This window comes from Coregonus lavaretus (assembly GCF_964263955.1).
Source record: "Coregonus lavaretus genome assembly, chromosome: 9".
Classification (NCBI taxonomy): domain Eukaryota; kingdom Metazoa; phylum Chordata; class Actinopteri; order Salmoniformes; family Salmonidae; genus Coregonus; species Coregonus lavaretus.
Window position 1 is genome coordinate 3119810 of NC_139996.1, and position 16140 is coordinate 3135949.

Genomic DNA, 16140 nt, shown 5'->3' on the forward strand with positions numbered 1-16140 from the left:
GTCAGATGTGCATTAAATAAGGCCAAAAATCAGATCCTTTTGAAAGGTTAATATTTATTACAGAACAAACAACCAAAAAGAACACTACTACTCCAACTAACTATACACAGTATCATTCAAGGAAAAACAATATATGTACATATTTTTTAAAAAAATCTGTTTAAAATAAAGTACTTCATATTCATATGACCACTTGGCAATGTGTTGCACCCTCATAGGGTTGCAAAATACTGGTAACTTTTCCCAAATTCCTGAGAATTCTAGATATCCTGGTTAGGGGATTCTGGATTTCTATAAAACCTGGGAATTTGGGGAAAAGTTACTGGAATTTTCTAAACCGTCCTTGTTACAGAGACTTCTAGAACGACACGTTTTGTCCTGTTTCAAAACGTTGATATTGTACTGGGATTTCGTAATGTGTTGTGTCGTGTCAGGCTAATCGATCACAGTTGGAGTAAGCATAGATATAATATAATAATAATAATAATATAATAATAATAATAATATAATATAATAATAATAATAATAATATAGATATGAGGGGATCAGATCAGTAGGTGTGTCCCAAAGGGTACCTTATTCCCTAGATAATTATCCTTTTATAGACCTTATTTGAACAGAGTTGCTGGACAAATAAACACCAGTGCAATGTTTACGGCCTTAGACTGCGTAAGAAACTGATGATATTTATCATATATATGATTGATTGATTACTATATAGTAGAAACTAGGGTTGCATAATTCCGGTAACTTTCCCAAAATTCCCAGGTCACTGGAAAGGTGTCTTCACTGACATTATCAACCTGTCCCCTGACAGAGTCTGTAATACCAACATGTTTCAAGCAGACCACCATAGTCCCTGTGCCCAAGAACACTAAGGTAACCTGCCTAAATGACTACCACCCCGTAGCACTCACGTCTGTAGCCATGAAGTGCTTTGAAAGGCTGGTCATGGCTCCCTCACATCAACACCTTTATTCCAGAAACCCTAGACTCACTCCAATTTGCATATCGCCCCAACAGATCCACAGATGACGCAATCTCTATTGCACTCCACACTGCCCTTTCACACCTGGACAAAAGGAAGACCGACGTGAGAATACTGTTAATTGACTACAGCTCAGCATTCAACACCATAGTGCCCTCAAAGCTCATCACCTAAGCTAAGGACCCTGGGACTGATCACCTTCCTCTGCAAATGGATCCTGGACTTCCTGATGAGCCGCCCCCAGGTGGTGACCCTCACACCCCCCAGTGTGTGCTTAGTCCCCTCCTGTACTCCCTGTTCACCCACGACTGCGTGGCCAAGCACGACTCCAACACCATCATTAAGTTTGCAGACGACACAACGGTGGTAGGCCTGATCACCGACAACGATGAGACAGCCTATAGGGAGGATGTCAGAGACCTGGCAGTGTGGTGGTGCCAGGACAACAACCTCTCCCTCAACATGACCAAGACAAAGGAGCTGATTGTGGACTACACGAAAAGGAGGGCCGAGCACGCCCCCATTCACATCGATGGGGATGTAGTGGAGCGGGTTGAGAGCTTCAAGTTCCTTGGTGTCCACATCACCAACGAACTATCATGGTCCAAACACACCAAGACAGTCGTTAAGAGGGCACGACAAAACCTATTCCCCCTCAGGAGGCTGAAAATATTTGGCATGGGTCATCAGATCCTCAAAAAGTTCTACAGCTGCACCATCGAGAGCATCCTGACTGGTCGCATCACCACTTGGTATGGCAACTGCTCGGCATCCGACCACAAGGCACTACAGAGGGTAGTGCGTACGGCCCAGTACATCACTGGGGCCAAGCTTCCTGCCATCCAGGACCTCTATACCAGGCGGTGTCAGAGGAAGGCCCAAAAAAATGGTCAAAGACTCCAGCCACCCTAGTCATAGACTGTTCTCTCTGCTACCGCACGGCAAGCGGTACCGGAGCGCCAAGTCTAGAACCAAAAGACTCCTTAACAGCTTCTACCCCCAAGCCATAATACTGCTGAACAGTTAATCAAATTGCTACCCGGACTATTTACATTGACCCCTTATTTTATTCTTGTTTATTTATTTATCTTCAACAGGCTCGATGTACACTCACTGGACTCTACCCACACACTCACACACACTACACTGACACTCCAACACACACACACACACACACACAAACACAAACACACACACACACATACACATATACACACACACACTGCTGCTACTCTCTGTTTATTATCTATACATAATGACTTTACCCCTACCTACATGTAAATATTACCTCAATTACCCCGTACCCCTGCACATTGACTCGGTACCGGTACCCCTTGTATATAGCCTCGTTATTGTTATTTTATTCCGTTACTATTTTTCCTTTAGTTTAAACTCTGCATTGTTGGTTAAGGGCTTGTAAAGTAAGCATTTCACGGAAAGGTCTACACCTGTTGTATTCAGTGCATGTGACAAATACAATTTGATTTGTTTTTTTCCAGAAATCCTGGTTGGAAGAATCAGGAGAGAATACGCAGAAATCCTCCAAATGATTTCTGGACATTTTGGGAAAATTACCCGGAATTTAGCAGAAACACACCAGAGATACTGACAGCCGAAGGTACTTAGCACCTCTGACCAGAATTTTAGAAGTCAATCTTTTCTTAAGGGGTTGATGATTGATATAGGGATTCTTCAGTAGTTCAGGTAGGCCTCCAGTACGTAGGCCTCTGAGATTCAGCAAACAAAGGATTCTTTCTTCAGTAGATTTCGTACTGGTTTACTAGCTGGAATAGTATGAAGAAGAAATGTCATATTAGCAACCTCTCCACGGTGTGGGATTCCTATAAACATTTCAGAAGCAGCCTCTAAGCTGGTCTAGTCTTGGATGTCCAGGCTTCGCTCACATTTGGAAGGATGGCCTCGTAAGACTACCACTGGTCAGAAGTGCTGGAACCTTCCAGTCTGAATAAAAGATGTGTGTACTGCGTAGGCCTACACTACTTCTGAACCCTGGGTCTTTCCAATCATCTCCCTCCTTCCTCAGTCCTGCTCCCACCCCCCAGGGGCCTTGTCCAATCATCTCCCTCCTTCCTCAGTCCTGCTCCCACCCCCCAGGGGCCTTGTCCAATCATCTCCCTCCTTCCTCAGTCCTGCTCCCACCCCCCAGGGGCCTTGTCCAATCATCTCCCTCCTTCCTCAGTCCTGCTCCCACCCCCCAGGGGTCTTGTCCAATCATCTCCCTCCTTCCTCAGTCCTGCTCCCGCCCCCCAGAGGCCTTGTTCATCCCACTCTCCACTAACAGAGCTCCCAGCCAGTGAGGGCCCCCCCTCAGCCAATTAAATCCCTGAATCATTGGGTGAGCTTGGATGCTGATTGGCTTCTTGCTGAGAGGACCCGGAAGTGGAAATGGAAATTGAGGTGTTCACGACATTGTTGCTTAGACCACCATTGGTTCCACTGTTGCTCCCTGCTGCTCGAGTGTTGTTGTTGAAATTGGCATGGTTACAAAAGTTGTTGGGGTTGGTACCATTGCAGAAGTTGGTTGTAGTAGTGGTGTTGGGGTTGGGGGTGTTGGGGTTGGTGGTGTTAATACAGGAGGAGGAGCTGTTATTGGGATTGGTAGCTGGGGTGCGAGAGGGAGGGGTAAAGGAGAACACCCTCTCCCCTCCACCTCCCACTCCCCGGGGGCTGATGGGTCTAGGCTGCAGGCCCTCGGCCGACGGTGTGTTATCCAGAGAGAGGCGTGGAGGCGGGGGCCTTCGAGACAGCAGGCCTTGCCCGGGCCGGAGCTTCGACATGGGGTAGAGCTCCGGAGGATTGCCAGGGTCAGGGAAGGAGAAAGCTGGAACACAAGGACCCTCCCCCTCCTCACTCAGCCAGGGGAAGGCAGAGGAGGGTGGAGGGAACATATGACCTGGAGTATCAGGGGGCAGCAGACCTCCAGAGCCAACCATCGGAGGGGCCAGCGAGCTGGAGCTGCGATCCCAGGCGTGAGCTCCTCGGGTGGGCCGCGGACGAGGCATAGCGGGGGGAACACAATGGATTGGGGTCTGGGGGCAGCTGTAGAAGCCGGACCTCTCGTACAGCGGCATGGAGGAGAAGGCGTAGTCCGGGTGGCTGGAGTTGTGGCAGGGACCAGGGCCGAGGCTCGGCATTGGCGGGTCCCCCTCGGAGTGCAGGAAGAGGGGGAAGCGGCTGAATGGAGCCCCGGGGCGCCGGCGCAGGAGGGATACCCGGGAGGAGGTGGAGGAGCGGGGGAAGACTGGGGACTGAACCCCCAGGAGGCGACTCAGACCCCCCAGGAGAGGAGTAGAGTGGTTGGCCTCCTCATGCTCCTTGATCTGTTCCAGGTTGGACTGGAACTCCATCTCCTCTTTGGGAACACTAGAGAGAAGAAGAATACTTTATTGTCCATCTCCTCTTTGGGAACACTAGAGAGAAGATGAATACTTTATTGTCCATCTGCTCTTTACACAAGAGTGATGATTAGGAATGTGTTAGCTAGTTCAGTGATTTAAAAGGAAGAAACTCCAGCACAATTGGATTCTCCCTAAACAATTGACTAGATCTCACACCAACGTATCAAGCTAGTTTGGTCCTGGACGTGTTATAGTGGACAATCAACTAAGTTACGTGGCATCTTTATTAAGCTTGTTATGACAAAGATTTCCTGGACAAAGATTAGGTCTACTCCTGCAAGAATCTCCATTGAAACAAAAACAGCTTTTTAGTTTAGGAACTGGCTTAAATCGGGTTCTGGGAAACAGCCCAATAGGCGTGTGTCTGTCTGAATCTGTTTGTAAAAGGTACCTGATGTCCAGGGCAGAGCCCATGAAGGAAGGTTTGCGATGCTCTGCGCTGGCTGCGGTGTATGGAGGCTGGGGCTCTGATTCGTTCCAGTACTTATCCCGCTCTACCAATGGGATAGTGTCGTACATCTCATCCACAGACAGCAGGGACACCTTGGAGGGATAGAACAGGAGAGGAGGCAGTACAGGGTTGTCTTCATTAGGCATCAAATGGAAGAAAACAGTCAAACAGGGAGGGACTACCAGAACGTTTTCATGCCCTAATGAACACAACCCAAGTCTCAATCATTTAGAAAACGAATGCATTGGAATGAATGGCAGGAGAGTATGAAACTGGAATGATAGAGCAGAATAATTGATTTTAAATGGAGGATGCCAAACCTGTAGATTGCGATCAACCAGATAGTTGGTTTCAAAATCATCGTCGTCTTCCCCAAACGGGTTTATCAGTTGTTCTGCCACCTGTCCGCACAAAGAAGAAATGTCACATCACAATCAAGCAGTAAAATTTTTTAAACTTCCATCATAAAGTAATTCAGTCATATTGTGAAAAGAACTGTGTGCATGTGCGATTGTGTATCAATCAGTGAACTAACCATCCATCCATCCACCCACCCACCTAACTACCCTCCCTCCCTCCCTCCCTCCCCCCTCCCTCCCTCCCTCCCTCCCTCCCCCCCTCCCTCCCTCCCTCCCCCCCTCCCCTCCCTCCCTCCCTCCCCCCCCCCCCTCCCTCCCTCCATCCCTCCCCCCCTCCCTCCCTCCCTCCCCCCTTCCCCATCCCTCCCTCCCTCCCCCCCTCCCTCCATCCCTCCCTCCCCCCCTCCCTCCCCCATCCCTCCCTCCCTCCCCCCTTCCCCCTCCCCTCCCTCCCTCCCCCCCCCTCCCTCCCCACCTTGAGCCAGCCCACGTAGAAGAAGAACTGTAACAGGGTGAAGACAGGCAGGTAGAAGTCGATGTCATGACCAGCGTAGCCCTGGGCGGGGTCTAAGAACTGTCGACCAATCAGACACGCCAGGAAGAAACTGTAGACCGCCACTGTCACCACCTAACAGAGGAAGTACTTACAACCCAGTTTCCTTCAGTTAGTTCATCATAACTGACACATGATTTCATTAAGACAGCATTAATGGATCAAGATTGTTGTTTAATATTTTATCATTAGTTCTACTACTATTGCATCTACTAGTAGTTACTAATACTACTACTAATACTACTACGATTACTACTAATACTACTACTACTGCTACTGCTACTACTACTGCTGCTATTACTACCGCTACTACTACTACTACTACTACTACTACTGCTACTACTACTACTACTGCTACTGCTACTACTGCTATTACTACTACTACTACTACTACTACTGCTATTACTACTACTACTGCTACTGCTACTACTGCTATTACTACTACTGCTATTACTACTACTACTACTACTACTACTACTACTACTACTACTACTACTACTACTACTACTACTGCTGCTGCTACTACTACTACTACTGCTACGATTACTACTACGATTACTACTACTACTGCTACTACTACGATTACTACTACTACTACTACGATTACTACTACTACTGCTACTACTACTGCTACTACTACTACTACTGCTGCTACTACTACTACTACTACTACTACTACTACTACTACTACTACTACTACTACTACTACTACTACTACTACTACTACCATTAAACTACCACTACTAAACGTAGATAACAGAACCTGGGTGTAGACGAGGGGGAGGCTGATCCAATCATAACTGTAGAGCTTCAGACACTGTGTCCGCAACGTATTCAATTCCTGCAGAGAGGAGGAGAGACATGGAACAATGTGAACACACAGAGACACACAGACAGACAGAGACACAGAGACACAGACAGAGACACACAGACAGAGACACACACAGACAGAGACACACACAGACAGAGACACACACAGAGACAGAGACACAGACAGAGACACAGAGACACAGACTGAGACACACACAGAGACAGAGACACACACAGAGACAGAGACACACACACAGAGAGAGACAGAGACACACACAGACAGAGACAGAGACACACACAGACAGAGACAGAGACACACACAGACAGAGACACACAGAGACAGACACACACACACACAGAGACACAAACACACACAGACACAGACAGACACAGACAGAGACACAGACAGAGACACTCGACACACAGAAACACAAACGCAGACACACACATACAGACACACACATACAGACACACACATACAGACACACACATACAGACACACACATACAGACACACACAGACAGACACACACATACAGACACACACAGAGAAACTTACATTGAGAATGGCTGATAGCGCCACGTCATTGTTGATGCGGCCCTCGGTGCGGGCCCTCAGAGCCAGGTTCACAAACCACATACAAGGAACCCAGAACTTGTTATGAGGTGAGGGCAGCTCCTCCAACTGCCTATGTTCCTCTGCTGTCATCAGGCCTGGGGGACAAACACACAGGAAGGGGAGGAGTTAGGAGGAGCTTCAAACCTTCTGTAAAAGCCGGTTTCCGGGACCCAGATTTAGCCTACATCTGGGTGTCATTCTCAATAGAGAATCTCTATTGAAATAGTGTTTTAGTCCAGGACTAAGCTTGATCTGGGTCCGGGATACCGGCATTTACTGTCATAACCGATATTATGACCTAATAATAATAGCAGCCGGCTACAGCATCAAGGAACTGACCTCTTATTCTGTGTTATTTCCTCACTAAGTAACTCACCCAAAGAGTCAATGTCCTGTGGGTAATGTTCTAGATTACAAACAAGCTAGAGTAGCACTAGCTATGTCCCACTTTTGTCCTCTGTTCCAGCCGTGTGGTATCTGTTTGGGGTGGCACTGAGAACACAGGCTGCAGGTGAGATGCGCTACTTTACTGTACAGTCTGTCCAGCTTTGGTTGCTGGGTTGATCTGTGAGTTTTAACTCCAGGGTTGCTGGGTTGATCTGTGAGTTTTAACTCCAGGGTTGCTGGGTTGAGCTGTGAGTTTTAACTCCAGGGTTGCTGGGTTGAGCTGTGAGTTTTAACTCCAGGGTTGCTGGGTTGATCTGTGAGTTTTAACTCCAGGGTTGCTGGGTTGATCTGTGAGTTTTAACTCCAGGGTTGCTGGGTTGATCTGTGAGTTTTAACTCCAGGGTTGCTGGTTTGAGCTGTGAGTTTTAACTCCAGGGTTGCTGGGTTGATCTGTGAGTTTTAACTCCAGGGTTGCTGGGTTGATCTGTGAGTTTTAACTCCAGGGTTGCTGGTTTGAGCTGTGAGTTTTAACTCCAGGGTGCAGAGCATTGTGACATCAGACATCACAGCGTACCTGCCTGTATATGACATCACAGCGTACCTGCCTGTATATGACATCACAGCGTACCTGCCTGTATATGACATCACAGCGTACCTGCCTGTATATGACATCACAGCGTACCTGCCTGTATATGACATCACAGCGTACCTGCCTGTATATGACATCACAGCGTACCTGCCTGTATATGACATCACAGCGTACCTGCCTGTATATGACATCACAGCGTACCTGCCTGTATATGACATCACAGGTGGGGAACCTCTTGGCGTCAACTAGGTTAAGGGTTATGACTAGGTTTGGTGTCGTACCCTAGAGTTCAACGAGGGTAAGGGTTATGGTTAGGGTTAGGTAGTAGGCAAGAGGTCGTAGGTCGTACCTGCCTGCACCAGGTGCTCCATGGTGGGGAACCTCTTGTAGACTGCCGTGCTAACCGATCGGTAGATAAGCACGCCGGACAGGTTGGCGTACCGCATCAGGGTCCGGCGGGTCAGCCTGGCGCTCTCGTCGGTACCGCGGATGTGAGCGCCCACCAGCGCACCCAGCCGGTCCGGCCAGGGTACACTCTCAAACTGACCCCACCACCGAGACACCACCAGGGTCACATAGAAACCTGAGGGAGACACAAACACATGGAGGTGACTAAAAATAAGTTATTTATCAAAAAAGATAGATGAAGATAAGTGTTTCCAATGACATCATCGTTGTGCATCATGTGATTTTAACCAATTATGAGGAGGCGTTGCCTACTAATTAACTACTAATTGTCTACTAATTGGTTGATGATGTAATTGGACACACTTATCTTCCTCTATTTTTTTTACTACAAAACATAGAAATGCAAATTTTTCACTGGAGAAGATAAATATGAAGTTTCCCTTTAACAGTAACACGTTACCTGTCATAGACTGCAGGCATAGCGCATTATGATGTGGTAATAATACATTGTATTATTTATGGGAATTGGCTCTAATTTCATTAATATGATTAAAATACTATATGCCAATCCCTCAGCCATAGCTATAACAGGAAATATCTGCTCTGCTCCGTTCAGAATCACTAGAAGCAGCAGACAAGGTGATCCGATTTCTCCTTTGCTATTTTTATTATCCATGGAATCCCTGGACCAGGCAATTCATCAATCGAAGGAAATAACATAAATTACCCAAAAATGTATTGATCACTTCATCTCATATGTGGACGATATTTTACGATACTGAACAAAAATATAAACGCAACATGCAACAATTTCAAAGACTTTACTGAGTTACAGTTATTATAAGGAAATCAGTCAATTGAAATAAATTCATTAGGCCCTAATCAATGGATTTCACATATTTGGGCAGGGGTGCAGCCATGCGTGGGCCTGGGAGGGCATAGGCCCAACCACTTGGCAGCTGGCCCAGCCCAGAAATACTCCTCAGGACACCGTCCCCCCTCCCCTCAGACGATCCCACAGGTGAAGAAGCCGGATGTGGAGGAGGTCCTGGCTTGGCGGGCCTGTGGTTGTGAGGCCGGTTGGACGTACTGCCAAATTCTCTAAAATGACATTGGAGGTGGCTTATGAAATGTCCCTTTAACACCTGTCAGGTGGATGGATTATCTTGGCAAAGGAGAAATGCTCACTAACAGGAATGTAAACTAATTTGTGCCAAATTTTGAGAGAAATAAGCATTTTGTGCGTATTGAACATTTCTGGGATTTTTTTTTTTCAGCTCATGAAACATGGGACCAACACTTTACATAATAATAATAATAATAATAATAATAATAATATGCCATTTAGCAGACGCTTTTATCCAAAGCGACTTACAGTCACATGTTACGTTGATATTTTTCTTCAGTGTACACTACCGGTCAAAAGTTTTAGAACACCTACTCATTCAAGGGTATTTCTTTATTTTCACTATTTCCTACTTTGTAGAATAATAGTGAAGACATCACCACTATGAAATAACACATATGGAAACATGTAGTAACCAAAAAAGTGTTAAACAAATCAAAATATATTTTACATTTGAGATTCTTCAAATAGCCACCCTTTGCCTTGATGACAGCTTTGCACACTTGACATTCTCTCAACCAGCTTCACCTGGAATGGTTTTCCAACAGTCTTGAAGGAGTTCCCACATATGCTGAGCACTTGTTGGCTGCTTTTGGCTGGTAACTCTAATTAACTTATCCTCTGCAGCAGAGGTAACTCTGGGTCTTCCATTCATGTGGCAGTCCTCATGAGAGCCAGTTTCATCATAGCGCTTGATGGTTTTTGCGACTGCACTTAAAGAAACATTCAAAGTTCTTAAAATAGTCCGTATTGACTGACCTTCATGTCTTAAAGTAATGATGGACTGTCATTTCTCTTTGCTTATTTGAGCAGTTCTTGCCATAATATGTACTTGGTCTTTTACCAAATAGGGCTATCTTCTGTATACCCCCCCCCCCCCCCTCCCCCTCCCCCCTACCTTGTCACATCACAACTGATTGGCTCAAACGCATTAAGAAGTAAAACAATTCCACAAATTAACTTTTAAGAAGGCACACCTGTTAATTTAAATGCATTCCAGGTGACTACCTCATGAAGCAGGTTGAGAGAATGCAAAGAGTGTGTAAAGCTGTCATCAAGGCAAAGGGTGGCTATTTGAAGAATCTCAAATATATTTTGATTTGTTTAACACTTTTTTGGTTACTACATGATTCCATATGTGTTATTTCATAGTTTTGATGTCTTCACTATCATTCTACAATGTAGAAAATAGTAAAAATAAAGAAAAACCCTTGAATGAGTTGGTGTTCTAAAACTTTTGACTGGTAGTGTAGATCTAGACAATTTATCTCAATCGCTCCCAAATGCATTGAAGATCATAAATCTAACCAAATCTGCCCTACTACCTCTCAAGACCACGATGGAGGACTCCATCTCTACTTATGGAATCCCGATCGTTTCCCATTTTAAATATTTGGGAGTAGATATATTTCCTTCCTTAGATAAAACCATTACCAGAAACTTTAACAGAAAGCTAAAATCAATTAAATCTGACCTCAGTAGATGGACTAATATCCCAGTTGCTTTAACCGGCAGAATTTATATTATGTTACTTTAACGATGATAGCTCCTTTCATCTCTCAATTAAATCAGAGACGATTACTGCTGGCAGGCAGCACTGCTGCAACAAAAAAAAGATGTTGGCTCTTAGATGGCAATCATCTCACTCTCTCCCAATTCACCAAGGGATACAGTTACTATTAGAAGTTAAGACATTAGAATTATCGACAGTGAGAATGAATGGTGCTATTCAAGGAACAATTAAGGCCTGGACAAATATACAGTACTTGACTCTAAAGAATAATCTCAGCTAAAGGCCAACACATACAGTTGAAGTCGGAGGTTTACATACACCTCAGCCAAATACATTTAAACTCAGTTTTTCACAATTCCTGACAATTAATCCTAGTAAACATTCCCTGTCTTAGGTCAGTTAGGATCACCACTTTATTTTAAGAATGTGAAATGTCTGAATAATAGTAGAGATAATGATTTATTTCAGCTTTTATTTCTTTCATCACATTCCCAGTGGGTCGGAAGTTTACATACACTCAATTAGTATTTGGTAGCATTGCCTTTAAATTGTTTATCTTGGGTCAAACGTTTCGGGTAGCCTTCAACAAGCTTCCCACAATAAGTTGGGTGAATTTTGGCCCATTCCTCCTGACAGAGCTGGTGTAACTGAGTCAGGTTTGTAGGCCTCCTTAATCGCACACGCTTTTTCAGTTCTGCCCACAAATGTTCTATAGGATTGAGGTCAGGGCTTTGTGATGGCCACTCCAATACCTTGACTTTGTTGTCCTTACGCCATTTTGCCACAACTTTGGAAGACCCATTTGCGACCAAGCTTTAACTTCCTGACTGATGTCTTGAGATGTTGCTTCAATATATCCATACCTGTTTCCTCCAGCATCTTCACAAGGTCCTTTGCTGTTGTTCTGGGATTGATTTGCACTTTTCGCACCAAAATACGTTAATCTCTAGGAGACAGAACGCGTCTCCTTCCTGAGCGGTATGGCGGCCTGCGTGGTCCCATGGAGTTTATACTTGCGTACTATTGTTTGTACAGATGAACGTGGTACCTTCAGGTGTTTCGAAATTGCTCCCAAGGATGAACCAGACTTGTGGAGGTCTACACATTTTTTTCTGAGGTCTTGGCTGATTTCTTTTGATGTCAAGCAAAGAGGCACTGAGTTTGAAGGTAGGCCTTGAAATACATCCACAGGTACACCTCCAATTGACTCAAATGATGTCAATTAGCCTATCAGAAGCTTCTAAAGCCATGACATCATTTTCTGGAATTTTCCAAGCTGTTTAAAGGCACAGTCAACTTAGTGTATGTAAACTTCTGACCCACTGGAATTGTGATACAGTGAATTATAAGTGAAATAATCTGTCTGTAAACAATTGTTGGGAAAAATTACTTGTGTCATGCACAAAGTAGATGTCCTAACCGACTTGCCAAAACTATAGTTTGTTAACAAGGAATTTGTGGAGTGGTTGAAAAAACGAGTTTTAATGACTCCAACCTAAGTGTGTGTAAACTTCCGTCTTCAACTGTAGCTATTTGAATCGTTTTACATTCTTTGCTTTCAAAGAAAGAACAATGAAGAAGAGGTACAGAGACCTCAGAAAGGTGCTGGACCACAACGTTGTTCTTTGACACGCTTCAATTCAGGAAGTAAAAAGACATTCCAATCCAATTGTAAGCAATGAGGACAATTGGAATTGGAATTTCAGAAATGGAGTTGACCCCAACCCTGCTGTGCACAAAGCAGTTAGACATAATATAGTAGAACTGAACAGAACAGAACAGGAGTACAACAGAACAGAGCACAGCAGAGTAGAACAGAACAGAGCACAGCAGAGCAGAATAGAACAGAACAGAACAGGAGTACAACAGAACAGGTCACAGCAGAGCAGAGCAGAGCAGAGCAGAGCAGAATAGAACAGAACAGGAGTACAACAGAACAGGGCAGAGCAGAGCAGAGCAGAATAGAACAGAACAGGAGTACAACAGAACAGGGCACAGCAGAGCAGAATAGAACAGAACATAACATAACAGAGCAGAGCAGAGCAGAGCAGAACACAGCAGAATAGAACAGAACAGACGCCATGTATTCTCACCCAATACGAAGGACACAGGGATGAGTTCTGCGTAACGGTCGCAGTAGATGGCCAGCTTCTCAAACAGCCTCTTCTGACCCTCATTCAACACAAACCTGGAGAGAACAGTTCTGTCACAAAGTTAACTAAGCTCCTGTATGATTCAGTATGATAGGGAGGGAGTGACAACAACTGCAGAAAGATAGGGGTAACTAATATACCCACAATGTTCCCAGGCATTTGATTGTACAAAGTTGCTGTGATCTTTGATTTGAAGGGACCAGCAATAAAAGCAAAGAAATACACTGTAAAGAGGTAAGACAGACCGTCTGTCTTCTAGATCAGATGAGGTTAAATGTGTAAAGGATGAGTTTACCTGTATATGACGAGGTTACCTGTGTATATGACGAGGTTACGTGTATATGACAAGGTTACCTGTGTATGACAAGGTTACCTGTGTAAACGACGAGGTTACATGTATATGACGAGGTTACCTGTGTATGACAAGGTTACATGTATATGACGAGGTTACCTGTATATGACGAGGTTACATGTATATGACGAGGTTACCTGTGTATATGACGAGGTTACCTGTGTAAATAATGAGGTTACCTGTGTAAATAATGAGGCTACCTGTGTAAATGGTGAGGTTACCTGTATATGATGCTGAAGGAATAGTACAGTGTAGTGAAGATGATCAGTTCTCGCCACAGCAGCTTGTAGATGCTTCCCTTCCATCGGAGGAGGAGATGAGAGAAGGTCCCTAGCCCCGCGTCAGCAACCCTCCGCGAGTACGTTACCGTCATCGCTACCCGTCACTGCCTGGAGAGCTGGATGGATGGATGGAGAGCTGGCTGGATGGATGGAGAGCTGGCTGGATGGATGGAGAGCTGGCTGGATGGATGGATGGAGAGCTGGCTGGATGGATGGATGGAGAGCTGGCTGGATGGATGGATGGAGAGCTGGCTGGATGGATGGATGGAGAGCTGGCTGGATGGATGGAGAGCTGGCAGGCTGGCTGGATGGATGGAGAGCTGGCTGGCTGGCTGGATGGATGGAGAGCTGGCTGGCTGGATGGAGAGCTATCTGGCTGGATGGATGGAGAGCTATCTGGCTGGATGGATGGAGAGCTATCTGGCTGGATGGATGGAGAGCTATCTGGCTGGATGGATGGAGAGCTATCTGGCTGGATGGATGGAGAGCTATCTGGCTGGATGGATGGAGAGCTATCTGGCTGGATGGATGGAGAGCTATCTGGCTGGATGGATGGAGAGCTGGCTGGATGGATGGAGAGCTGGCTGGATGGAGAGCTGGCTGGATGGATAGAGAGCTGGCTGGATGGATGGAGAGCTGGCTGGATGGATGGCTGGGTAACTGACTTTGGTGTATCAAAATGATCAACTACTGTCACTTTGTCTGTCTGCTTTACAAGTCAACTTTCCAAAACACTGACAGTGACACATACGGCTGATTTGATCACATATCTACTTGATAACAAACTATCCGGAGAGACAATTCTTATAATTAGATATTAGCTAATGGATCCACTATCTGAAGACATGGTGCTATTGAGAGTAAAGTTCAGCACAAGATGGAGAGAGAGGGGAAGTAAGATTGTGGGTAATTAACAGAGTCATCTAGCAACTTTGACCGGCTCATAAAAATGGCCGGAACAGAGCAAATGGAATGGCATCGAACACCTGGAAACCATGGAAACCATGTGTTTGATGTATTTGATACCATTCCACTGATTCCGCTCCAGTCATTAGAACGAGCCCGTCCTCCCCAATTAAGGTCCCACCAACCTCCTGTGATACAGAGATATCCACAATAAATCAATAGAGCCCTACAATCAAGCTTTCCAACTCAGTCGAGAACATATTCATAATATTCGTATTCCTTCATCTAAATCTTCACTCTATTGAATCTATACTTTAACTATAGAGTGATCAGATTGATTGTCTATTATATTTACAATATACTCACTGTGCATCACATACATTATAGCAACATCAAAAAAACTCAATCGAGGAAATATTCACAGGCCTTCATCTACATTCCATTGTGTCCATCAGATAACTATAGATTGATTGATCAGATTGATTATTTATGATATACTCACTGTGCGTTAAGGGAAAGTGTGTTGCCAGTCTGAATGGTGGAGCGACGGATGTGGGAGAGGGACTTGTAGACCTCCGGTCACTTGATGTGTTAAGCTGTTTCTGCAACAAAGCTGCTTTGTGAGGCCTGGTACCGAGCTAATCTCAACAAATCTGTGTACAACACAACACACATTAAAACAAATAAAAGTTAAATGTAACAACACCATTTTTATTGGCAAAATGTGTGAGTGGATGCCAGTCTACACCATGTCACAGCCAACCGAAAAAATAAAACCCATAGCTCAATTTATTACCAAAATAATATCACATACCACGGGAGGTTGGTGGCATCTTAATTGGGGAGGACGGGCTCGTGGTAATGGCTGGAACGGAATAAGTTGAACGGTATCAAATGCATCAAACACATGGTTTCATGTCATTCCATTCGCGCCGTTCCAGCCATTATTATGAGCCGTTTTCCCCTCGGCAGCCTCCACTGGAATTCTTCAAAAGGATACATCTTAACCACAGAAATACTCAGAGTGGTCAAACCATAGAGATAGATAGAGGACTTATATCTGTGCCATTATAGCGTCTGTGACAGCATGGGCAGGTCCATTGGGGCTACAACCCAATGGGAATCCCCACCCAGCTGACTACTTTCACTACTTTAAAATGGCGGAGGCATGGTGGAAGCCATCAATGGCGCTGCCCACACGCTAAAAGGACTTTTTGACCACTAGAG

At 45.2% G+C, this 16140-nt stretch overlaps 1 protein-coding gene across 1 annotated transcript; it reads right to left on the minus strand.

Annotated features, from left to right (window-relative positions):
* Positions 1-3324: 3324 nt before the first annotated feature.
* On the minus strand, positions 3325-14099 carry LOC311134944 (bestrophin-2a-like; the record flags this gene model as incomplete). The annotated part of the gene is made up of 9 exons (XM_084168717.1): positions 3325-4372; positions 4799-4950; positions 5179-5259; positions 5693-5845; positions 6534-6611; positions 7139-7293; positions 8524-8757; positions 13315-13409; positions 13948-14099. The coding sequence occupies 9 exons, from the start codon at positions 14097-14099 to the stop codon at positions 3325-3327; spliced, it is 2148 nt and encodes a 715-aa protein (XP_084024843.1).
* Between the last annotated feature and the right edge of the window lie 2041 nt (positions 14100-16140).